Source organism: Rana temporaria, chromosome 2, assembly GCF_905171775.1.
Source record: "Rana temporaria chromosome 2, aRanTem1.1, whole genome shotgun sequence".
NCBI lineage: Eukaryota > Metazoa > Chordata > Amphibia > Anura > Ranidae > Rana > Rana temporaria.
The window spans coordinates 505,056,348-505,076,000 of NC_053490.1; the positions used below are offsets into that span (position 1 = coordinate 505,056,348).

The 19,653-nt window shown below is 45.5% G+C and overlaps 1 protein-coding gene across 2 annotated transcripts in view; it reads right to left on the reverse strand.

Annotated features, from left to right (window-relative positions):
• The window catches only part of CRYZL1 (crystallin zeta like 1), a 44,677-nt gene extending 35,481 nt beyond the window's left edge, over positions 1-9,196 (reverse strand). Inside the window, exons 1-3 of one of the 2 annotated variants that reach the window (XM_040338911.1) lie at positions 9,109-9,196; positions 4,179-4,250; positions 1,702-1,779 (exon numbers count right to left, since the gene is read on the reverse strand). In XM_040338911.1, coding sequence (XP_040194845.1) covers positions 1,702-1,779; positions 4,179-4,244 — 144 coding nt within the window. In that variant the 5' untranslated portion in view covers positions 4,245-4,250; positions 9,109-9,196. Of the gene's footprint in view, positions 1-1,701; positions 1,780-4,178; positions 4,251-5,199; positions 5,340-9,108 lie in introns of those variants that run through there. The other variant, XM_040338910.1, reaches the window with a different exon arrangement.
• Between the last annotated feature and the right edge of the window lie 10,457 nt (positions 9,197-19,653).

Here is a 19,653-nt window from a genome sequence, read left to right on the forward strand (position 1 = left end):
TATATATAAAAACATTTTTTTTTATTATTTATATGTGCCTGGAACGAAGACGGGTGAAGATGGAAACAATGAGATTGCATTGTTGGAATGCTTTGTTTTCAGATTATGTAAAACGTATGTGCTAGTATGCGATGCATACTAGCACATTTTTTTTTTTTTAAACCTGCAAGGTAAAAGTATAAAGAAAAAGCATCCAGCGGTTTACAACTGCTTTAAAGCGGATCTCCCACGCCAAATTTTTTTTAATGGCTCTTTAAATGTTAAATGACCCTAATTAGCGCTACTCACGTGTCCTGTCTCCCCCGGCCGCTCCGCTGCTATACAGTGGCAAATAAAAACGTATATTCCTCCATCCGGTTCCTGCTCCATTTTAACTGTGGGCATAAGCCCACAGCTCGGCACTTCCTTGTTCCGGTGGATCTGTGTAATTGAGATGGTTCAAAACGCCCGCCCTCCTTGCTTTGTTTACATCCGCGTCACTTCCTGCTACACAAAGTCACGCGATGTTTGCTTTCACAGGGCCAACTTTGATAATTAGGGAGCGCAGAGACAAGCTCCCAGAAGACACAGCGCGGGACAGCAAGCCAGAGAAAACCCGAGGGGATGCAGACCGGAAGACATACCAGTGCAGATGGTACAGTAATTTTTTTTTTATCTAAAACTATCGGATGTAGCATTGATTTGTACCGTTAGTAATATTAACATTAAGTTAAATTGAGGGTGGAGCTCCGCTTTAACAGTATTTTGATTGACTAAAATATATGACTCAAACAATTCAAATGACTAAAATACAACTAAAACACAGTTTTAGTCAAAAGACTATGACTAAAACAAAATTTGATGCCAAAATTAACACTGCACTACCACATAAGAATAAGTAAGGGGCATCTACTATGCTGCTGAAAGGAAAAATAAATAAGCTTTTCCTTTTTTTCTTAATATTTTATGTTGGCATTACAGCCAATAGAGTTTACAGGTGTTATTTCCTTTCTTTATTTTTGAACTACTTGTCCTGCGAAAGTTTACCCTTCCTAACCAGGCCATTTTTTGCAAAACAGCACTGCGCTACTTTAACTGACAATTGCCCGGTTGTGCAACATTGTACCCAAATAAAATGTAGTTTTTTTTCCCTCGCAAATAGAGCTTTCTTTTGGTGGCATTTGGTCACCTCTGCAGTTTTTGTTTCTTGCACTATAAACAAAAAATACTGATAATAAAAATAAAAAATAAAAAATAAAATCTAATATTTTGTACTTTCTGCTATAAAACATATCAAATAATTTTGAAAAACCCCAATAAACGTTGATTGGTTTGCACAAAAGTTTTAGCATCTACAAACTATGAGATTTTTTTTTATTTATTTATACATTTTTACTAGCAATGTCGGCAATCAGCAACTTATAACGGGACTGCGACATTGGAGCAAACAAATCAGACACTAAGTGACACGCCAAATGCCTGTAGCAGGTTGTAAACGCGATAACTCGCGTTTAGCCGCGTTTCGTTTACAAGTGTTTTTAATGGAGATACATTTTTGACTATTTGCAAAAAAAACAAAATGATTCTAAACGCAAATGCGGCTAAACGCGGCATGTAAATGTGTCAAAACTGACATTTTTTAACGTTGGTTACTATCTGTCAAGTTAAATATTTTAGGAGAGGTTTTAAAACATCCTGTGTACATTAAGCCTCAGTAGTTACCTTTGTATTAATCGGACTCAAGGCACAAGCTTTCACTTGCAGCTTCACATGATAATCACTGGGAGACAAGCCTGGTTCCTGATTAAGATAAATAATACAGATGAACAGAACAGATCCCAGAAAATAGGAATGTAATGAAATTAAAAGCCAACCCCCAGCTTAATGGAAAACAAAATAAAAAAAATAGTTCCCAAACAAAGTAAAAAAAATAATAATAATAATAAAAAAAAAAAAAAAAGTATAATATATATATATATATATATATATATATATATATATATATCACACACACACACACACACACACACAGGTGAACAAAACAGGTCACAGAACACCAGAACATAATACAATTAAATCAGGGGTCAAGTCCTGGGGAAAAAAGTGTGGGAACTCCCACCCAAGATCCACTCCCCCACCAAAAAAAATGATACGCTCATATGCATAATTACTAAACCGCATGTTTTTTTTAAGCAAGTTCTTTCTAAATCCCGCGATAACTCGCGGCAGACCTCCGCAATGTTTCCTGGGAACAATGACAAAAGGTCCCAGGAGACATTGCGGCATCAAGGAAGTGACGGAAAACCCGCACACTACCCGATTAATCCATATACAGGAAGCGGCCAGTAACATAAAGGATTACTAAGGTTCGCCTGCCCCTGACAATGACTCGAGCTGGGCATCGCTGCTTAGTGAAGGATTGGCTCGGGCAGCTCAGCTGCTCCAGTCCTGCAAAGGGAACTGCATTCCTGCTGTGAAAAAAGTGCAGGAACTCCGTTCCCACGCGTTCCCGCAGGACTTGAGCCCTGAATTAAATCTCAAGTCAAGTAAAATAAAATAAAAAAAACAGTGCCTAGACAAAATGAGCATCAGATAAAGACTTTTTCTGGACAGATTGGGCAATTATCCAAAGTCATTGGTGGCAACACAGGACAGCCCCCAACCGCCACTCTTAAGCCTCGTACACACGGTGCGATTGTTGCAAGGGGATGGTCTGTTGACAGACTGTTGTCCTAAAATCTTACCGTTAGTACGCTCCTTTTGACAATTACTGTCCAATTTTCGGCCAACAAATGCTGGATGACAGTAAATTTTCGGCGGACAATGGTTTGACGTACAAACACGCATGCTCGGAATTAATGCTCACCAAACACAAAGTTAGCAGAAGGGGCCCAAAGGGAGGTGCTCAAGAGCTGAAAATTCCTCTTGGTACATCACTACGTTCGTGCATGTGGCACGACAATTGAGTAATGTTAGTATGCAAGGCAAGATCCTGGCACACGCCCTTTTGACAAAAATCTGACGCTTAAGGCATCAAATTGATCAGGCCAATTAAATTTTTTTACCCCAATTGCATCTACAGTGCTCTGGTTTAGAGGAGAAACTGGCCCAGGACAAACTCATTGACGAGCTGACCCACCCAATGGTAAGATGAAGAAGAAAACCTATGGGTGCCTATGCCAAGTCTACTGTGCATAGATGCATGCTATATTCTCAGGCTGAAATGCGATGGATGTTCAAGGTTAGGCTTGGTTCACACTACTGCAATACAACTTTGACACACCTCATCAACTTTTTGAGATGGACATGAGGGACACCTATCAGCTAAAGTATGCAGGTATAGGACACACCCTTTGCCACGCCCCCTTAAAGGAGAATTGGACAAAAAAAAAAACAGGATTGTTTTTTTTACCACTACCATTCCTTTATATTGGCTTTTGGGATTTACAAATGCAGCCATTTAGAAATCAGATGAAAGGTTTAGTGCTGGAAAACACTTTTTGATAGATAAAAAGTGCATTTTATATACAACTATATAATGAGGGACAAATGAGAAATGAGGGACATTGCTCCAAATCAGGGACAGTTGGGAGCTATGCCTTGATGCAATTTTCAGTGCGATTATGTATTGTAGTTCCACATTGGTGTGACTTGGTTGTGTTTTTTCATTTTTGATGGGGTCACACTGCAAATCGCACCAAAGTAGTGCAGGGACCTTTTCCAGCATCACAATGTGATGAGATGCATTGATTAGAACGCGCACTATTGAATATAGTGTGGTTTGCCTTGTTATGCGATTCTGCGCGAGAAGGGGCGGACTGTCAACTCATGGGGCCCCCGGGCAATAGGAGATTATGGGGCCCCTGGGAAATAGATTATGGAGCTACACACACTAAAAAGGTACTGGAGAGGCGTGGCAGCTTTAATCTTGGGATTTTTTTTTTTAAAACACATATTTTTACATACTATCCCTGGTTTTACTGAGGCTGGCAACCCTGATGGGGCCCCCTAATGGCATGGGGCCCTCGGGCAGTGCCTGGGTTTCCGAATGGTCAGTCCGCCCCTGTGCGCGAGTCATAGTCGCATCAGAATTTGCACCAGTACTAAAGCTAAAACACGAAACCCACACATTTGCACAGGCTGAAAAAGGAAGGATGCAGAATAATTGGTAGTGGCAAAAATGAAAAAAAATAAATCACCTTTTCTTGAAATATGAACTTCTCTTCATCTTGCACTGCAGATAATTGATAGTATAATCCCTTCATGATGACCTGTACAAATAAAGGAGAAGATTAACTCATCCATAAAAATGGAGGCCACGGTGTGCAGCCTGCAGTTTCCCATGGATTTCTAGCTGTAGAATGCTGCAGATACAGCTCGACTTTCACCAGTTATGCGCAAATACAGTGCGACATAAAATATTGCAACAACCGCAGTTTAATAATCTAGGGTCTCTGCTATAAATGTATATATAATGTTTGGGGGTTCCAAGTAATTTTCTAGCAAAAAAATACTAATTTTAAAGCGGAACTTCAATAATTTTTCATCTTTCGATCTAATAAATCCTCTGCGCTTGTCGTGGCAGAGGTGAGTCGGTAGAAGCACTGGAAAGCGGTGGGGGAGGGGGACTTCCCCTCTCGCCACCCATAAGTACGATCAAGCAGTGGAACAGCCGCTATGATCATTCTTATGGTGTAGAGAATCGCAGGCTGAAAAATACAATATCTGAATGATGCCTGTAGCTGCACCCATCTTTCAGATATCCCCACACAAAGCCCAGGACATCATATGACGGCCGGCGGGCGGGAAGTGGTTAAGTCAGGGATCCTCAAACTACGGCCCTCCAGCTGTTGCGTAACTACACATCCCATGAGGCATTGTAAAACTCTGACATTCACAGACAGAACTAGGGCATGATGGGAATTGTAGTTCCTAAACAACTGGAGGGCCATAAGTTTGAAGTCCCCTGGGTTAAGTAGTTAAACTGACCTCATTTTGATCTAAAGAACTACATCTTACATTGTTTCTCTATCTCTGATGTTGTTAAAACTTGTCAGGCTGCCTGCAATTTCTATTTTCTTTGGTCAGCTGTCAGAAGTGAGCAGAGAACTCTCTGCACTTGTTATATAGAATCGGGAATGGCGATCTCGATTCTTTAACAATTAATCGTGCAGCTCTAGCGAGCATGCATCGCATGCTAGCACATTATGTGAAACGTACCTGAAAATGAAGCATTCCAGCGATGACAGTGCATCGTCACCTGTCTTCCTTCTGGGTTCGCAGACTCCAGCTGTGTGACTGGCCAGAGCCGCGATGATGTCACACCCACGCATGTGCAGGGATGCCGCCATTTATGGCACAGGATACTAAAGGAACAGTTCCAGTAGCCATTTCTTCAGAGCGCATGCGCCGATTACATCATTGGCTGCATATATAGTAAACATCTTGTAAACAGTGCACATTTAGGAGAGATTTCAGTACCTATAGGTATGCCTATAAGGCACTGGTGCTCAACCTATGGCTCTCCAGCTGTTGCGAAACTACAAGTCCCATCATGCCTCGGCCTTTGGGAGTCATGCTTATACCTGTCAGCCTTGCAATGCGTCATGGGACTTGTAGTTCTGCAACAGCTGGAGGGCCACAGGTGGAGCACCCATGCTATAAGGCATACCTATAAGTACAAGTCAGTGATTGATTAAAGTTTATAACCACATATTCGTAATGTCATCGATGTGCTGAGAATTTCTGTACAAAATGTACAATTTATGTACATTTTGAAGCTCTACTAGTGTATGGCCAGCCATAAATGGAGCAAATTACTTTCCTGCAATCACAGGTTGCAAGAAAGAAATTTGCTCGATTCCCCCCATCAACACAGACAGTGTTGATGCGGGAATCCCTCCTGCTGGGCCACCGTCTTCTCCTGGTGGGGGCTTAGGTGAAGCTGTCCCCGCCTTGAGAAGACAGCGATTATTGCGAGTATAGCAGCAGCTAGCGATAATCGCAGGAAAAACCCAGCATGCTGGTTGTCTCCAAGTTAATCGATCGATCAGCCTGCCCACACACAATTCGAATCTCGGCCAGTTCAGCAACATGTGGGGGTCCAACGATTCCCCCATTCATGCTAAACATAGGAGGATGGAGAAATTTCCACTGCTGGCTGTTTTATTCTGACAGCAGTCATCCCTGGCTGTCAGAATATCTGAACAGAGGTTGCATTTGATTGGATGGAGACGCTATTCAACAAATAATTTTCCTGCATGGCTCCTTCAATTTTTAGACCGAAGAAGGTTGGTCGGTCGGGAGGGTGCAGACAGGGCCGCCCACGGCTTGAATTTTGACCCTGGCCAAAAGATTGTTGCGTGTGGCCAGCATAACTCTGTATGCCTAATGCAATCAAAAACTCCTGAGTTGCTCCTCTACTAAACCTGATAGGATGGCTGTTGCTTGTTGTTCTTCAAAAATGCTAAAGACATTTTATTAGGGTAAAAGAGTAATTGTGTGCAGGAGAACTAATACTTTTAACGTAATATAAAATATATCGTAATTATTATTATTACTGCTACAACTATAACTTGTATCCCCAGCATTGCTCCCTAGTGTACTGACAGCTCTCCCGTTGCCTGATCTTGATGTATGAACACTATGGGGGGGGGGGGGGATTTACTAAAACTGGAGAGTGCAAAATCTGGTGCACTTCTGCATAGAAACCAATCAGCTTCCAGATTTTAGCCCCTGTCAGTGGCAGCTGGTGGCACTTACCCCATCTAGGTAGTGGCATGGCGGGTATTGGCTCCTCTGTCCTCTCTTTCATCATGGTGGCTTCCACAGTGCTTCCTCCTTCATGTCCAATAAGGATGAGCTCAGGCGTGTTCGCAGCCGCACGTGCAGAGCCCGCCAGGAAGTTGGCACTGCGCTAATTACAGGCAGTGAGACATTTTCCCAGTCCGCGGCTGCACAAATCGGGAAATGTCTCACTGCCTGTGATTAGCACAGAGCAGTGCCGACTTCCCCTGGTGGGATCTGCAAGTGTGGCTGCGAACACGCCTGAGCCCATCCTTAGTGTCCAATAGGATTTCCTGTCCTTTTCAGCCAATCGGGTGACAGGTCTCAAGACCCGCAATCCTGATTGGCTGGGAGGAGGATCAGTGTTAGAATAGCGAATATTCATTCGCTATTCGAACACAAGTGGGTGGGCTCGGTTTGCATTCTCTGCGGCCCCCGAGCCCACCATATTTTGAAGCCTATTAGAGCTTCTAGCTCTAATCAGGTGCTTCAAACCCCCCCCCCCCCCCCATTGGAACTTATGCATCCGGGGTCCTGCAAGGGAAGGGACGCATGGATGGGGGTGGTAGCGCCCGTGCGCACTTAAAGCAGACTTCCAGGCTATTTTTAGTTCATTAAAAGTCAGCAGCTGCAAAAAGAATAGCTGCTGACTTTTAATAAACAGCCACTCACCTGTCCCACGGTCCAGCAATGCGGCCGCACGGAGGCCCGCTCTTCTCCCCCTCCTCTTCTCTGCGCCTCCATTGGAACTGTGGGCACTTGCCATGACAGCTTGTGACATGACGGCTGGGCACACACGGTGCATGCGCGAGTCGCAATGCGTTCTCGGAGTGGACAGGTGATCTTCTGGGGCCTGTCACGTGTCCCAGGAGATTATCTAGACGGAGGGGCGGAGTTGCCTAGGCGGCCCATAGGCGGAAGGAGGTGGGACAGGATGTCCCCTTCAAAACGAAGAACCCACCCCCCCCCCCCAAAAAAAATGACATGCCAAATGAGGCATGTAAGGGGGGAACGAGTACTTAAAGCGGAAGTTCCACTTTTGGGTGGAACTCCGCTTTAATGGCCCCTTAATGCAAGGGCACTCCTGGGCACTGCCCAGGAGCCCCAGGTACATGGGGGCCCCCACAATAATCTTGCATTACATCATACTTGCCAACTGTCTCGGATTTGCTGGGACAGTCATGCTTTTTACGAAACTGTCCCGATATGGACGTGTCCAGAGAAGCATCCCAGAACCTATACTGTGCCCTCCTGACCCCCCTGTACTGTGCCCTCCTGACCCCCCCTGTACTGTGCCCTTTGTGTTGACTAGTCTTTGATTTATGGAATGTTTTCCTTTTGTAAAATGAGTATAGGTTTAATTCTATGAACTATTTATACTTTATTTCTTGAAAGTAGGTGTGTAAATTGGGGCAAGCTAGTGGGGCCCGACCAGTGCATTACTTTGCCCAGGGGCCCATGATGCTATTAAGACGGCCCTGCCTGGCCCCCCTTTACATTGGGGTGATTTGAAATGCGATTTGACATGTCAAATGGCATGCCAAATCGCAGCCTTTTTCCAGCAACGGCACCCTCTGAATTGGTGCAGCGCCGACTTTGCATCGCATCACTTTTGGTGATCTCGGGGGCCAATTTCAATAGACATCTGTGAATGAACCCGCACAGATATCTTTCAATTCGCCCCCAAACTCGCACAGTGTGAACGAGGGCTAATTGTCAAAGCGTAATGGAACAAGCTGAAGTTAGAGCCCAGGTTCACACTGGGTACGATTTGAGATGCGATTTGACATGTCAAAACGCATCTCAAATCGTCGGCATTTGCCAGCAATGGCACTATCCTAATCGGTGCGACGACGCATCCGCGGCGCTGCACCGATTTCAAAAAGTAGTTCCTGTACTACTTTTTGCGATTTCGGGCCGCGATTTACATTGAATCCTGCACAGATGTCTCTTAAATCGCGGCCGAAATCGCAGCAAAATCGCACCAGCGAAATCGCCGTAAAATCGCGATTTTACTGCGATTTTGAATTCGCAGCAGTGTGAACCTAGCCAGAAGCTGATTGGCTGCCATACACAGCTGCACCAGTTTTAGTAAATCAACCCCCTATTTGTTAACGTCAATGACACCTATTGTCACAGCTGACGCTACTAGCTGCTACAGAGAGAATTAGCTGGAGGGCCCCATCAGCATTCGGCTATGGGGCCCCATGATTCCTAGTTACACCCTTGCCTGGAGAAATGCGAAATATGTGCAAAATGCAGAAACGAAAACTAGAAATGCTGCGTCAGCAGGAGAAAGAACACGCAAACAGGAACCTCCGACAATCCCCCTTCCTACTGTACCTCTGTGACCCCGCAGAGCTTCTCCTGTCCCTGCACTGCAATGAATGAGAGCTTCCTGATTCTGCTGCCAGGCTGTGCAAGGAGGAGGGGGAGGAGCCACACAGGGGGCTGGGTCTCACATTAACCCATCGCTGTCACAACAATAATCCTCTACTACTTTACTGCGAGGAACATCATTGCCTATATATATATATATATATATATATATATATATATATATATATATATATATATATATATAGAGATAGATAGATATAGATTTATAGATAAAGATAGATGATTAGACAAAGGACTCATACTTAGGGCTCATGCACACGGCACAAAAAAATTCACTTTTGGTGCTTTTTTTTTTTTTTTTACAGATCTGGATGCAGAGGATGGAAATTTATACACTTCTAAACACTGTTAGACACATGCGCAGAAGCGCAAATTGTTTACGCACCATTACATGCATTTTTCTTTAATGTTGGATGCAGCTCCAATGCAGATGCAGAAAACAGCTTCTTAGTCCCCAGGATGGGTGTCAGCCAGGGGCGAACTGACCATTGAGGCACTCGGGCACTGCCCGAGGGCCCCATCAGGGTTGCCAGGCTCAGTAAAACCAGGGACAGTATGTAAAAATCAGTGTTTTTTTTTACATCTGTCCCTGATATGTCCGAAACCGACATGCTTTTGATGTGAAAATCCTGAAATTTTAGATTTCCCTCCTCTGCACTGCCTCCTGGCATGGTGGCTATCTGTAAGCCCGGAGGCCCCATAATCTTCTATTGCCCGGGGGCCCCATGAGTTGTCAGTCCGCCCCTGGTGTCAGCGCCCATCTGAATGAGCCCTTACATTTTTCACAATAAATATATATCACAAATAAATCTAATGAATCACCTTGTGGGAATTTTATGGGTGTTTACTCCGTATTCCCATTGACTTGTATTTTTAAAGCTGACGCTGCCTGGAGCTTAGACCCCTTGCACACTGGGGCGGTTTTCAGGTGAGGCTGGCTGCATTGATGGGCGCCAGTGAGGCTACATTTGATGGTCGCTGGTGAGGCTGCATTTGATTTGCTCTGGTGAGGCTGCATTTGATGGGTGCTGGTTAGGTTGCATTTGATGGGCGCTGGTGAGGCTGCATTTGATGGGCGCTGGTGAGGCTGCATTTGATGGGCGCTTCATTAAAAAGGCAGGGTTTACATGGGATGGGGAAAGGTGGCGGAGTCAGGGTGGAGCCAGGGGGCGGCAAAATTAGGTTTTGCTTAGGGTGTCAAAAATTCTTGCACCAGCCCTGTTCAGAAGTACCGCAACACAGGAGTTTTTAAACCCTTCTTTGTGGTTAAAAGCGTCCCGCTAGCGGCCGAAAAGCGCCGCTTAAAAAGCGGTAAAGCACCGCTAAAATGACCAAACGCGTCCGCAGCCCCAGTGTGAAAGGGGTCTTAAACATGTTGTAGTGTCTGTTATTATTAACGAGTAAGTGATATTAAAGCTGAGCTCCACCCAAAAATGGAGCTTCCACTTTTTGGAACCCTCCCCCCTCCAGTGCCACATTTGCCACCTTTCAAGGGGGAGGGGGGTGCAGATACCTGTCTAAGACAGGTATTTGCACCCACTTCCGGTAATACGGTACTGCGGCAGACACGCCTCTACCCGCAGCCCCCGCTGTCTTCTGGGAAACACACTGTTCCCGGGAGAGACGGGGACCAGTGACGGCCCGGCGTGCTACTTGTGCATGCGCAGTAGGGAACCAGGCAGTGGAGCCGCGACGCTTCACTTCCCGATTCCCTAACCGAGGATGGCGGCGGGTGCAGCCGAGGCTGATGACCGATTTCTTGGCTGAGGACATCGCGGGCACGCTGGACAGGTAACTGTCCATTTTTTAAAAGTCAGCAGCTGCAGTATTTGGAGCTGCTGGCTTTTAAAAAAACAAAATTGGCAGAACCTCTGCTTTAAGCGCATTTTGATCCACCTATGTGCAGACTGGTTGTACCAAAGTCGATTGATAGTTCGTCTTCAGTACAAGCAGCCTGTGTTTTTTTTTTTTTTTGGATTACTGGCGACGGCAATAGCAGCTAGCAGTGATCATTGTATTCTGACTGCTCTGCAGTGCCATTCATTTTAAAGCGGGAGTTCACCCGATTTTTTTTTTTTAACATTATATTCATGCTCATTTTGTCAAGGGGAATCGGGTAGTTTTTTTTAAATCGAAGCAGTACTTACCGTTTTAGAGAGCGATCTTCTCCGCCGCTTCCGGGTATGGTCTTCGGGACTGGGCGTTCCTACTTGATTGACAGGCTTCCAACAGGCTTCTGACGGTCGCATACATCGCGTCACGAGTAGCCGAAAGAAGCCGAACGTCGGTGCGGCTCTATACGGCGCCTGCGCACCGACGTTCGGCTACTTTCGGAAAATCGTGACGCGATGTATGCGACCATCGGAAGCCTGTGAATCAAATAGGAACGCCCAGTCCCGCAACCCATACCCGGAAGCGGCGGAGAAGATCGCTCTCTAAAACGGTAAGTAGTGCTTCGATTTTAAAAAAACTACCCGATTCCCCTTCACAAAATGAGCATCATCCTAATGTTAAAAATTAAGTTTTCGGGTGAACCTCCACTTTAAGGCTCGGTTTACACTCCTGTGACTTAGGATCGGACTTTGAGACCCAAACTCACAGGACATGTAAAGTGCCATATATCTCTATGAGAGCGGTTCCAATTGACACTACTGAAGTCGCTGCAACTTCAGAAAAGGTGCTGGCACTACTTTGATCCGACTTTGACGCGGCTTCAATGCCAGAGAGTGTAAGGCCGGGTTAACACATATGCGAATTGGATGCGGCTTTCCCCTCATTCAGTTCACATAACAGGCAAGTATGACCAGCTGTCAATGGAGCCAGTTCACACGTGTCTGGGGTGGGCACGATCCAGATTGAAAAAGGGCCAGGTGCATCTTTGGGTTTAATTCAGGTGTGAAGTCAGGCTAAAATGCAGACCTGAATCGCACCTGAACCAGTGTACAGGAACGCACCGGACCCCAGGTACGAACCCACGGCTGCACATGTATGAACCCGGCCTAAGGCCCCATTCACACTTGTATTACCTGAAAGTGGCGTGACTTCGAAGCGACTTGAAGCAATACCTATGTAATCTTGAGGTCTATGGACCTCAAGTCGCATCAAAGTCGGACCAAAGTAGTGCAGGGACTACTTTGAAGTCGCACAGATACGAATAGTACTCATGGGAAATCACGGGGTACGACTTGTCGTGCAACTTTGCAGTCCCAAGTCGCACAAGTGTGAAAGGGGCCTAAAAGTCTTATTAAAGTCACTTCAAAGCCGTATCCACTGAAAATCGCGCTACTTTGGAATCAGTTAGTGTGCACCGAGCCTTAACGGTTACGCCAACGAGCTAAGATAACGCACATATGTTACATTTAGCACCCCGACACACAGCAATGCACCATGTTGCAATGTGTTGTGTCGCCACATTTTTGGCACATCCAATATTCAGGACATTTTGGTGTTTTGATAGTTCCTTCATTTTAACAAACTGCCATAACACAAGGCACTTTAATGGGTGACATTACGCATTGCATTAACACAGTGCACAAATGTAAACTGACCCTTAGCATTTTTGTGTACACACAAGGACGCTTACATGTTAAATATTTAAACAAGCTTTTTTTTACCAAGTCTGAAGTTCAGGAAATTCTGTGACATTAGGCCCATACAGTATATATGAACCTATAGGCCGATAGCTGCGCTGTTTTTTTGTCAGATGTACCCATGTTTTTTTGTGCAGTTAATCTGCAGTTTTCCGTAGAATTAGATTGTGTGTTTTTGGTGCATTTTCTGAAAGTGCGCCAAAGATGCAGCATGCAGGACTTGTGGTGCGCTTTCAGAAAATGCCCAAAAAACACGCACGCTAATATTAAAGTCAATAGAAAACCGCGGGTTAACCACACAAAACCACGGGTACCTCTGCGTTGCAGCCAAACCATGACTAAAAATGCCTAGGTGTGAATGCAGCATCAGGCAACACTTGTGTTTTGTTTTTTACAAGGCTAAAATTGGAAATAATCACTTTTGATGCTTTACAAGCACACCGTAAGCTCAGTGTAAATGCCATAGGCTTGGTTATGGTGCGTTTCAGCTGAAAAGCATCAAAGCTTGCCAAACTCTACAGGCAGCGTTACTTTTACCTCACAGCAAGGCTTACACTGCAGTGTAAAAACCTCCATTAGTTCCCCATTCTAATAATTTTGAGTGTGGTTGATAGGCGTTCAGGAAGCGTTAAAAAACCCGACCCAACCGCCTATTTTCAATGCCAAACTCTGCGGGTGTTTTGTCAGATTAGACGACCCGTCAGATTTTGTAACGGAAGTGACGATCCATCGCCGGCGCAGCCATCATGCTACACCCGGAGATCTTCCACAGTAAGGCCTCATGCACACTGGGCGTTAACATAACGTTTTAAAAACGCCAGTAGCTTTGTGAGTTTTTTTTAAGTTTTTTCATGTTTTTGCAATAGCGTTTAAAACCCCCCTTTTTTTTTTATGTTTCTTTTTTTTTTTTCAATGGATCAAAAACGTTAAAAAAAAACGCTGGTGAGCTGCATTTTTAAACGTTTATCTGCGTTGACATTAGAACCTTTTACAGATGTTAAAAAATGTCTTGCAAGCAGCATCTTTAAGGCGTTTTAGCAGCGGTGTATACACCACTGCTAAAGCGCACCTACCCATTGAAATCAATAGGCAGCGTTGAGGCAGTGTCGCTTTGTGGGCGGTTTTAACCCTTTATTCGGGTTAAAAGTGCCTTGCTAGCGGTAAAGTGCCGCTAAACCATTAACGCGGCTGCGCTGTCAGTGTCCTTTTAAAAGTGGTTGTAAACCCTTTTTTATAACGTTATGCTACAGGTAAGCCTATATCCTATATATACAGTATATATCCTATATAAGGCTTATCTGTAGCTAACCAGGATATCTCCTAAACCTGCACGGTTTAGGAGATATTCCCCTTTGTCTGCATGTGCCGAAGTCATCGGCACATGCGCACTGGGGCAAACTGAAGCAATGGCACCTATGTGAAGCAATGGCACATGCGCGGGAGTGACTCATCGCGGCTCCGGCCAATCACAGCACCGGAGCCGCAATACTCAGAAGTAACTCCGGGACGACATGGCGGTGGCCAGAGGGGCAGATGTGGACCGCTGCGGGGACTTCGATCAGAGGTAAGTAATACATAATGAGCTAGTATGCTATGCATACTAGCTCATTATGCCTTTGTCTTGCAGGGTGTTTTTTTTTTTGAGGAGGGTTTACTTCCTCTTTAATGCTACTGGCTAACTGTATCTTAAGTGTTATCTTTTAATTCCATGCTAAGGAGCTATCATTGGACAGTGTGACAGTGGATGGATAGGATCAGCTTCTTTGTAAAGTTGAACACCAGGTTAAGAAAACATTGTCTGGATACAAGAGGCATGTTTGCTCTTCCTTGAATCTTGATGTGCTTTGTGTATTTTTTCCACATCTGTGCAATAATCCAGAGTGACCCTATGTTCACACCTAAGCATTTTTTTGCAGTTTGCAGAAACGCACTACAGTCCATTTAACATGGTTTCCTATGGCAAACATTCACATCTATGTGTTTTACAGCCAGTGCATTTTTAGAAAGGGCTAGGTACTTTTTTTCGGACTTGAACCAGAAAAGCAAGTGTTACGTTTGTGATGGGATTTTTGATGCGTTGTGTTTTTTTCTCCCCCTTTAAAAACACTGTATATAACTGGTTGCTAAGGGAAGCCAGCTGCTGTGTCCGTAACAACCAAAGAGTCATCAACTGTCAGTGGGAAAAAAAACGGAATAGTAAGAAAAAAAAATGGAGTGGGCCCTTCTGGTATGGATTTGGAGGGGACCCCCTAATGCAAAAAAAAAATGGCGTGGGGGCCCCCCCCAAATCCATACCAGACCCTTATCCAAACATGTAGCCCGGCAGGTCAGGAAAAGGAAGGACACGAGCAAACACCCCCGGCTCCTGAACCATACCAGTCCACATGCCCTCAACATGGGGAGGGTGCATGGGGTGTGGGGGGCTCTGCTCCCCCACCCCAAAGCACCTTGTCCTCATGTTGATGGGACAAGGGCCTCTTGCCGACAACACTGAGTGGCGGTGGTGGGGGTCTGCGGGCAGGGCGCTTATTGGAATCTGGAAGCCCCCTTAACAAGGGGGCCCTCAGATCTTGCCCCCCATGTAAATGAGAATGGGGTGCATTGCATCCCTACTCGGTCACCAAAAAAAGGGTCAAAAATAAAGAAAAACAGTAGACGGTTTTTGACAAGTCCTTTATTAAAAATGTCCCCCATCATAGCTCCAACGCGTCTTCTTTCACCGGTACCCTCACTGATGTCTTCTTCCTCCAATTTCCCCCCTCTGGTGGCTTCTTCTCCCTCCAGTGATGTTTTCTTCCTCCGCTGCTGCTGACTCACTAAAAATAAACGGTCCTTCTTCAACGCTGGCTTCCTCCGTTGTGTCAGCTCAGCTGTCTGACAGTTCTTATATAGCCATGGGGAGTGAGTGATCTCACTCAGAGAACCCGCCCCTTCTGACATCACATGAAAAGCGTTGAATATGCAAATGAGGTAGATACGCCGATTCAGAAACGTACGTCCGCCCGGCGCAATTTTTTACGTCGTTTACGTTTTTGGCTTTCTCCAGCGTAAAGTTACCCCTGCTATATGAGGGGTATCCTATGTTATGAATGGACTTCGTTCCCGCGTCGAATTTAGAAAAATTTACGTAGTTTGCGTAAGTCGTTCGCGAATAGGGCTGTATGTAAGTTACGTTCACGTCTAAAGCATTGACGATTTGCGGCGTAATTTCGAGCATGCGCACTGGGATTCTTTCACGAACGGCGCATGCGCCGTTTGAAAAAAACGTCAAATACGTGGGGTCACACTAAATTAGAATAAAACACGCCCACATCATCCACATTTGAATTAGGCGGGCTTACGCCGGACAACATACGTTACGCCGCCGTAACATAGGGCGCAAGTTCTTTCTGAATACGGAACTTGCGCCCTAATTTACGGCGGCGTAACGTATCTGAGATACGTTACGCCCCACCGAGAGATAGGCAGATCTCTCTGAATCCGGGCCACTGCGTCCGTGAAGCAAAGCATCGCAGCATGTGTGCATTGCTGTACAGCTGTATTGTTGCAATTCGGGTGGGCAACTGAGGGGGCAGTAAAAGTGCTGCTCAGCCACCCTTCTGAAAGAGCCCTAAGACAGGCAGTCTCTGTAGTAGATAGAAACAAGTACACTTCAAGTAAAGTATAAGAATTTGATTAAGGCCCCTTTCAGACGTACGGATCCCGTGATTATCCGCCCCGTGAACATGCGTTAGCTCAGCGTGGATCGCTCCATTGATCCCCGCTGATCCGACGGGGATCGAATGAACACGGACCGTCTGTCCGTGTTCACCCAATCCAATCTGCAGACGGATGGAAATATAGGATTTTCCTCCTTCTGCAGAATCGGCGCATAGCGGGGACCTTTGTGATCGGGTGTAAGCGGATATTCATCTGCTTACATCCGCTATCCAATAGGGATACATGTATGCTCCTTTTTCATCCATAAACGGATGGATAAAAAAAATGGATATACGGTCCGCTGGTGTGAAAGGGACCTTAGTAAAACTGGAGAATGCAAAATATGGTACAGCTGTGCATGGTAGCCAACATAGGCGTGCGCACAGGGTGTGCCTGGGCACACCCTAATCACCCTGTGTGGTGCAGATTGCATCAAACATGCAGTAACGCACAGAAAAATACAGCATTAAATGCCACATAACACACCGAAATATACAACGTTAAACGTGCACTAATACACAGAAATATGCTGCATTAAACGTGCAGTAACACACTGGGATATACTACGTTAAACATGCAGTAATGCACAGAAATAGACCCCTGATATTTCACCAAAGCTCCCTAATGGGGCTCCTAAAATAAAATAAATATATAATAAAAATAAAAAACTACTAACACTGTCCACTGCCCTACTGACACCAATCTCTGCCCTACTGACACTATCCACCACTCTGCTGACACCATTAGTATACTGTATATACATATGCAAATAGGTTTGAGCTTTGGGGTGCACACCCTAATGCCATAGGCCTATGGTAGCCAATCAGCTTCTAGCTTGTTCAGTTAACTTTTGATAATGAAAAACCTGGAAGCTGGTTGGTTTCTATGTAGAGCTGCACCCCTATGTATCTTAAAGCTAAACTCCGGATAAAAAGGGGAATTCAGAGATTCAGAGGAGACTGAGAACAATCGAAGGTACTTTTTTTTTTGTAGGATTGTAACCACCATCTCTTGGTCACCTCCATGAAGGACTATGGGATTTCCATACCTCCCAATTTTTTGAGAGGGACACCTATTAGCAAAAGTTCGTAGACATAGGACACACCCCCTGCCACACCCCCTAAAGGAGAATTATACACAAAAATGATTAATTAAAGCAGAGTTCCACCGAAAATGTAAATTCCACTTTTCGGAATCCCCCCCCCCCTCTAGTGTCACATTTGGCACCTTTCGGGGGGGGGGGGGGGGGGTAGCAGATACCTGTCTAATACAGGTATTTGCTCCCACTTCTGGGCATAGACATCCATGGACCCATGTCCGGCCCCTCCTCCTTTCCCCGTTGTCTTCTGGGAGACACACAGGTCCCAGAAGACAGCAGGGACCAGTGAGATAGTGCAGCGTGACTTGCGCATGTGCAGTAGGGAACCAGGCTGAGAAGCCGCAAGGCTTCCCTTCCTGATTCCCTTACCAAAGATGGTGGCGCCTCCACCCCGAGGGAAAGATGGGCTTTGGGTGACGACATTGCAGGTGCCCTGGACGGGTAAGTGTCCATATATTAAAAGTCAGCAGCTGCAGTATTTGTAGCTGCTGGCTGCTCAGCTGTCGGCTAATTGCCAACAGCTGGGGGTTAAAAGCGCCCCGCTAACGGCCGCAAATCGCTGATAAAATGACGGTAAAGCGCCGCTAAAAATAGCGGTTATTATCGCCAACACCCAGCGCTGCTCAGTGTGAACGTGCTCTTATTTTTTCGGCTTTTTACATTTTTGTTTTTATTTTTGCATTTTCATTCTTTGGAATTTTCATTCGTATTTTTGGAATTTTCTAATTTATGGAGGATTTTGTTAAACAGGTTTTCGTTAATTCGGATATTTCTGAATAAAATTTGGTGAATTTCGGTGAAAAACGAATTTGGAACAAAACTAATTGCACAGGTTTACCTGTGATGTGGCAACATGTGGTAGGTATGTTGGTGTAGTAGGTGCTGCTGTGTTGCGGTAGGTAGGGTAGGTGCTGCTGTGTTGTGGTAGATGGGTAGGTTCTGATGTGTTGTGGTATGTATGTAGGTGTGATAGGTGCTGCTGCGTTGTGGTAGATAGGTAGGTGCTGTTGTGGTAGGTAGGTGTGATAGGTGCTTCTGTGTTTTGGTAGGTATGTAGGTGGGGTAGGTAGGTGCTGCAGTAGGTGCTGCTGTGTTGTTGTAAGTAGGTGTGGTAGGTGCTGCCGTGTTGTGGTAGATGGGTAGGTTCTGCTGTGTTGTGGTAGGTATGTAGGTGTGGTGGGTGCTGCTGTGTTGTGATAGATAGGTAGGTGTTGCTGTGTAGTGGTAGGTATGTAGGTGTGGTAGGTGCTGCTGTGTTGTGGTAGATAAGTAGGTTCTGCTATATTGTGGTAGGTTAAGGTGACCAGATTTTTAAAATGAAATCCGGGGACATATTTTTTCTTTACTAGTAATGGCAACAATCAGCGACTCTCTGCCCGTCGCCGCCCGCCTCACAGCCTCTCAAGTCTTACTCTTCAGGCCCCTGTTACTACTGGGTGGGGAGCGGAGGAAGATCACTCCGCCAGGAAAGGCAAGGAGATAGGCAGGTGGCTGGCCTGGATTTGAGCCAAAACAGAAGAACATGCGAGCGAAGCTGAATGGGCATGCGCCCGAAACTTTTATTTTAATTCTGCACTGACTGTCTTTGAAATTGCCCCTGCCCCCTATTAAATCCAATCTGGGGACAAAACCAGGGACAGACTTGGTCCGGGGACAGTGTCCTCAATCAGGGGACTGTCCCCTGAAACTGGGGATGTCTGGTCACCCTGTGGTAGGCAGGTGCTGCTGTATTGTGGTAGATAGGTAGGTTCTGCTGTTGTGGTAGATAGGCAGGTGTGGTAGGCTCTGCGGTTTTGTGGTAGGTAGGTGCTGCTGTATTGTGGTAGATAGGTAGGTGAGGTTTTGTGGTAGGTAGGTGCTGCTTTATTGTGGTAGATAGGTAGGTGAGGTTTTGTGGTAGGTAGGTGCTGCGGTGTTGTGGCGATATTAATTTTGATGGCACCCCAATGCACTAAGCCTTAAAGGAGTTGTAAAGGAAAAAAAATGTTGTTGCTGAAATGACTGTTTACAGGGTATAGAGACCTTGGGCCAGATTCACAGCGGAGATACTCCGTCGTATCCCTGTTTCTATCTAAGCGACTGATTCATAGAATCAGTTAC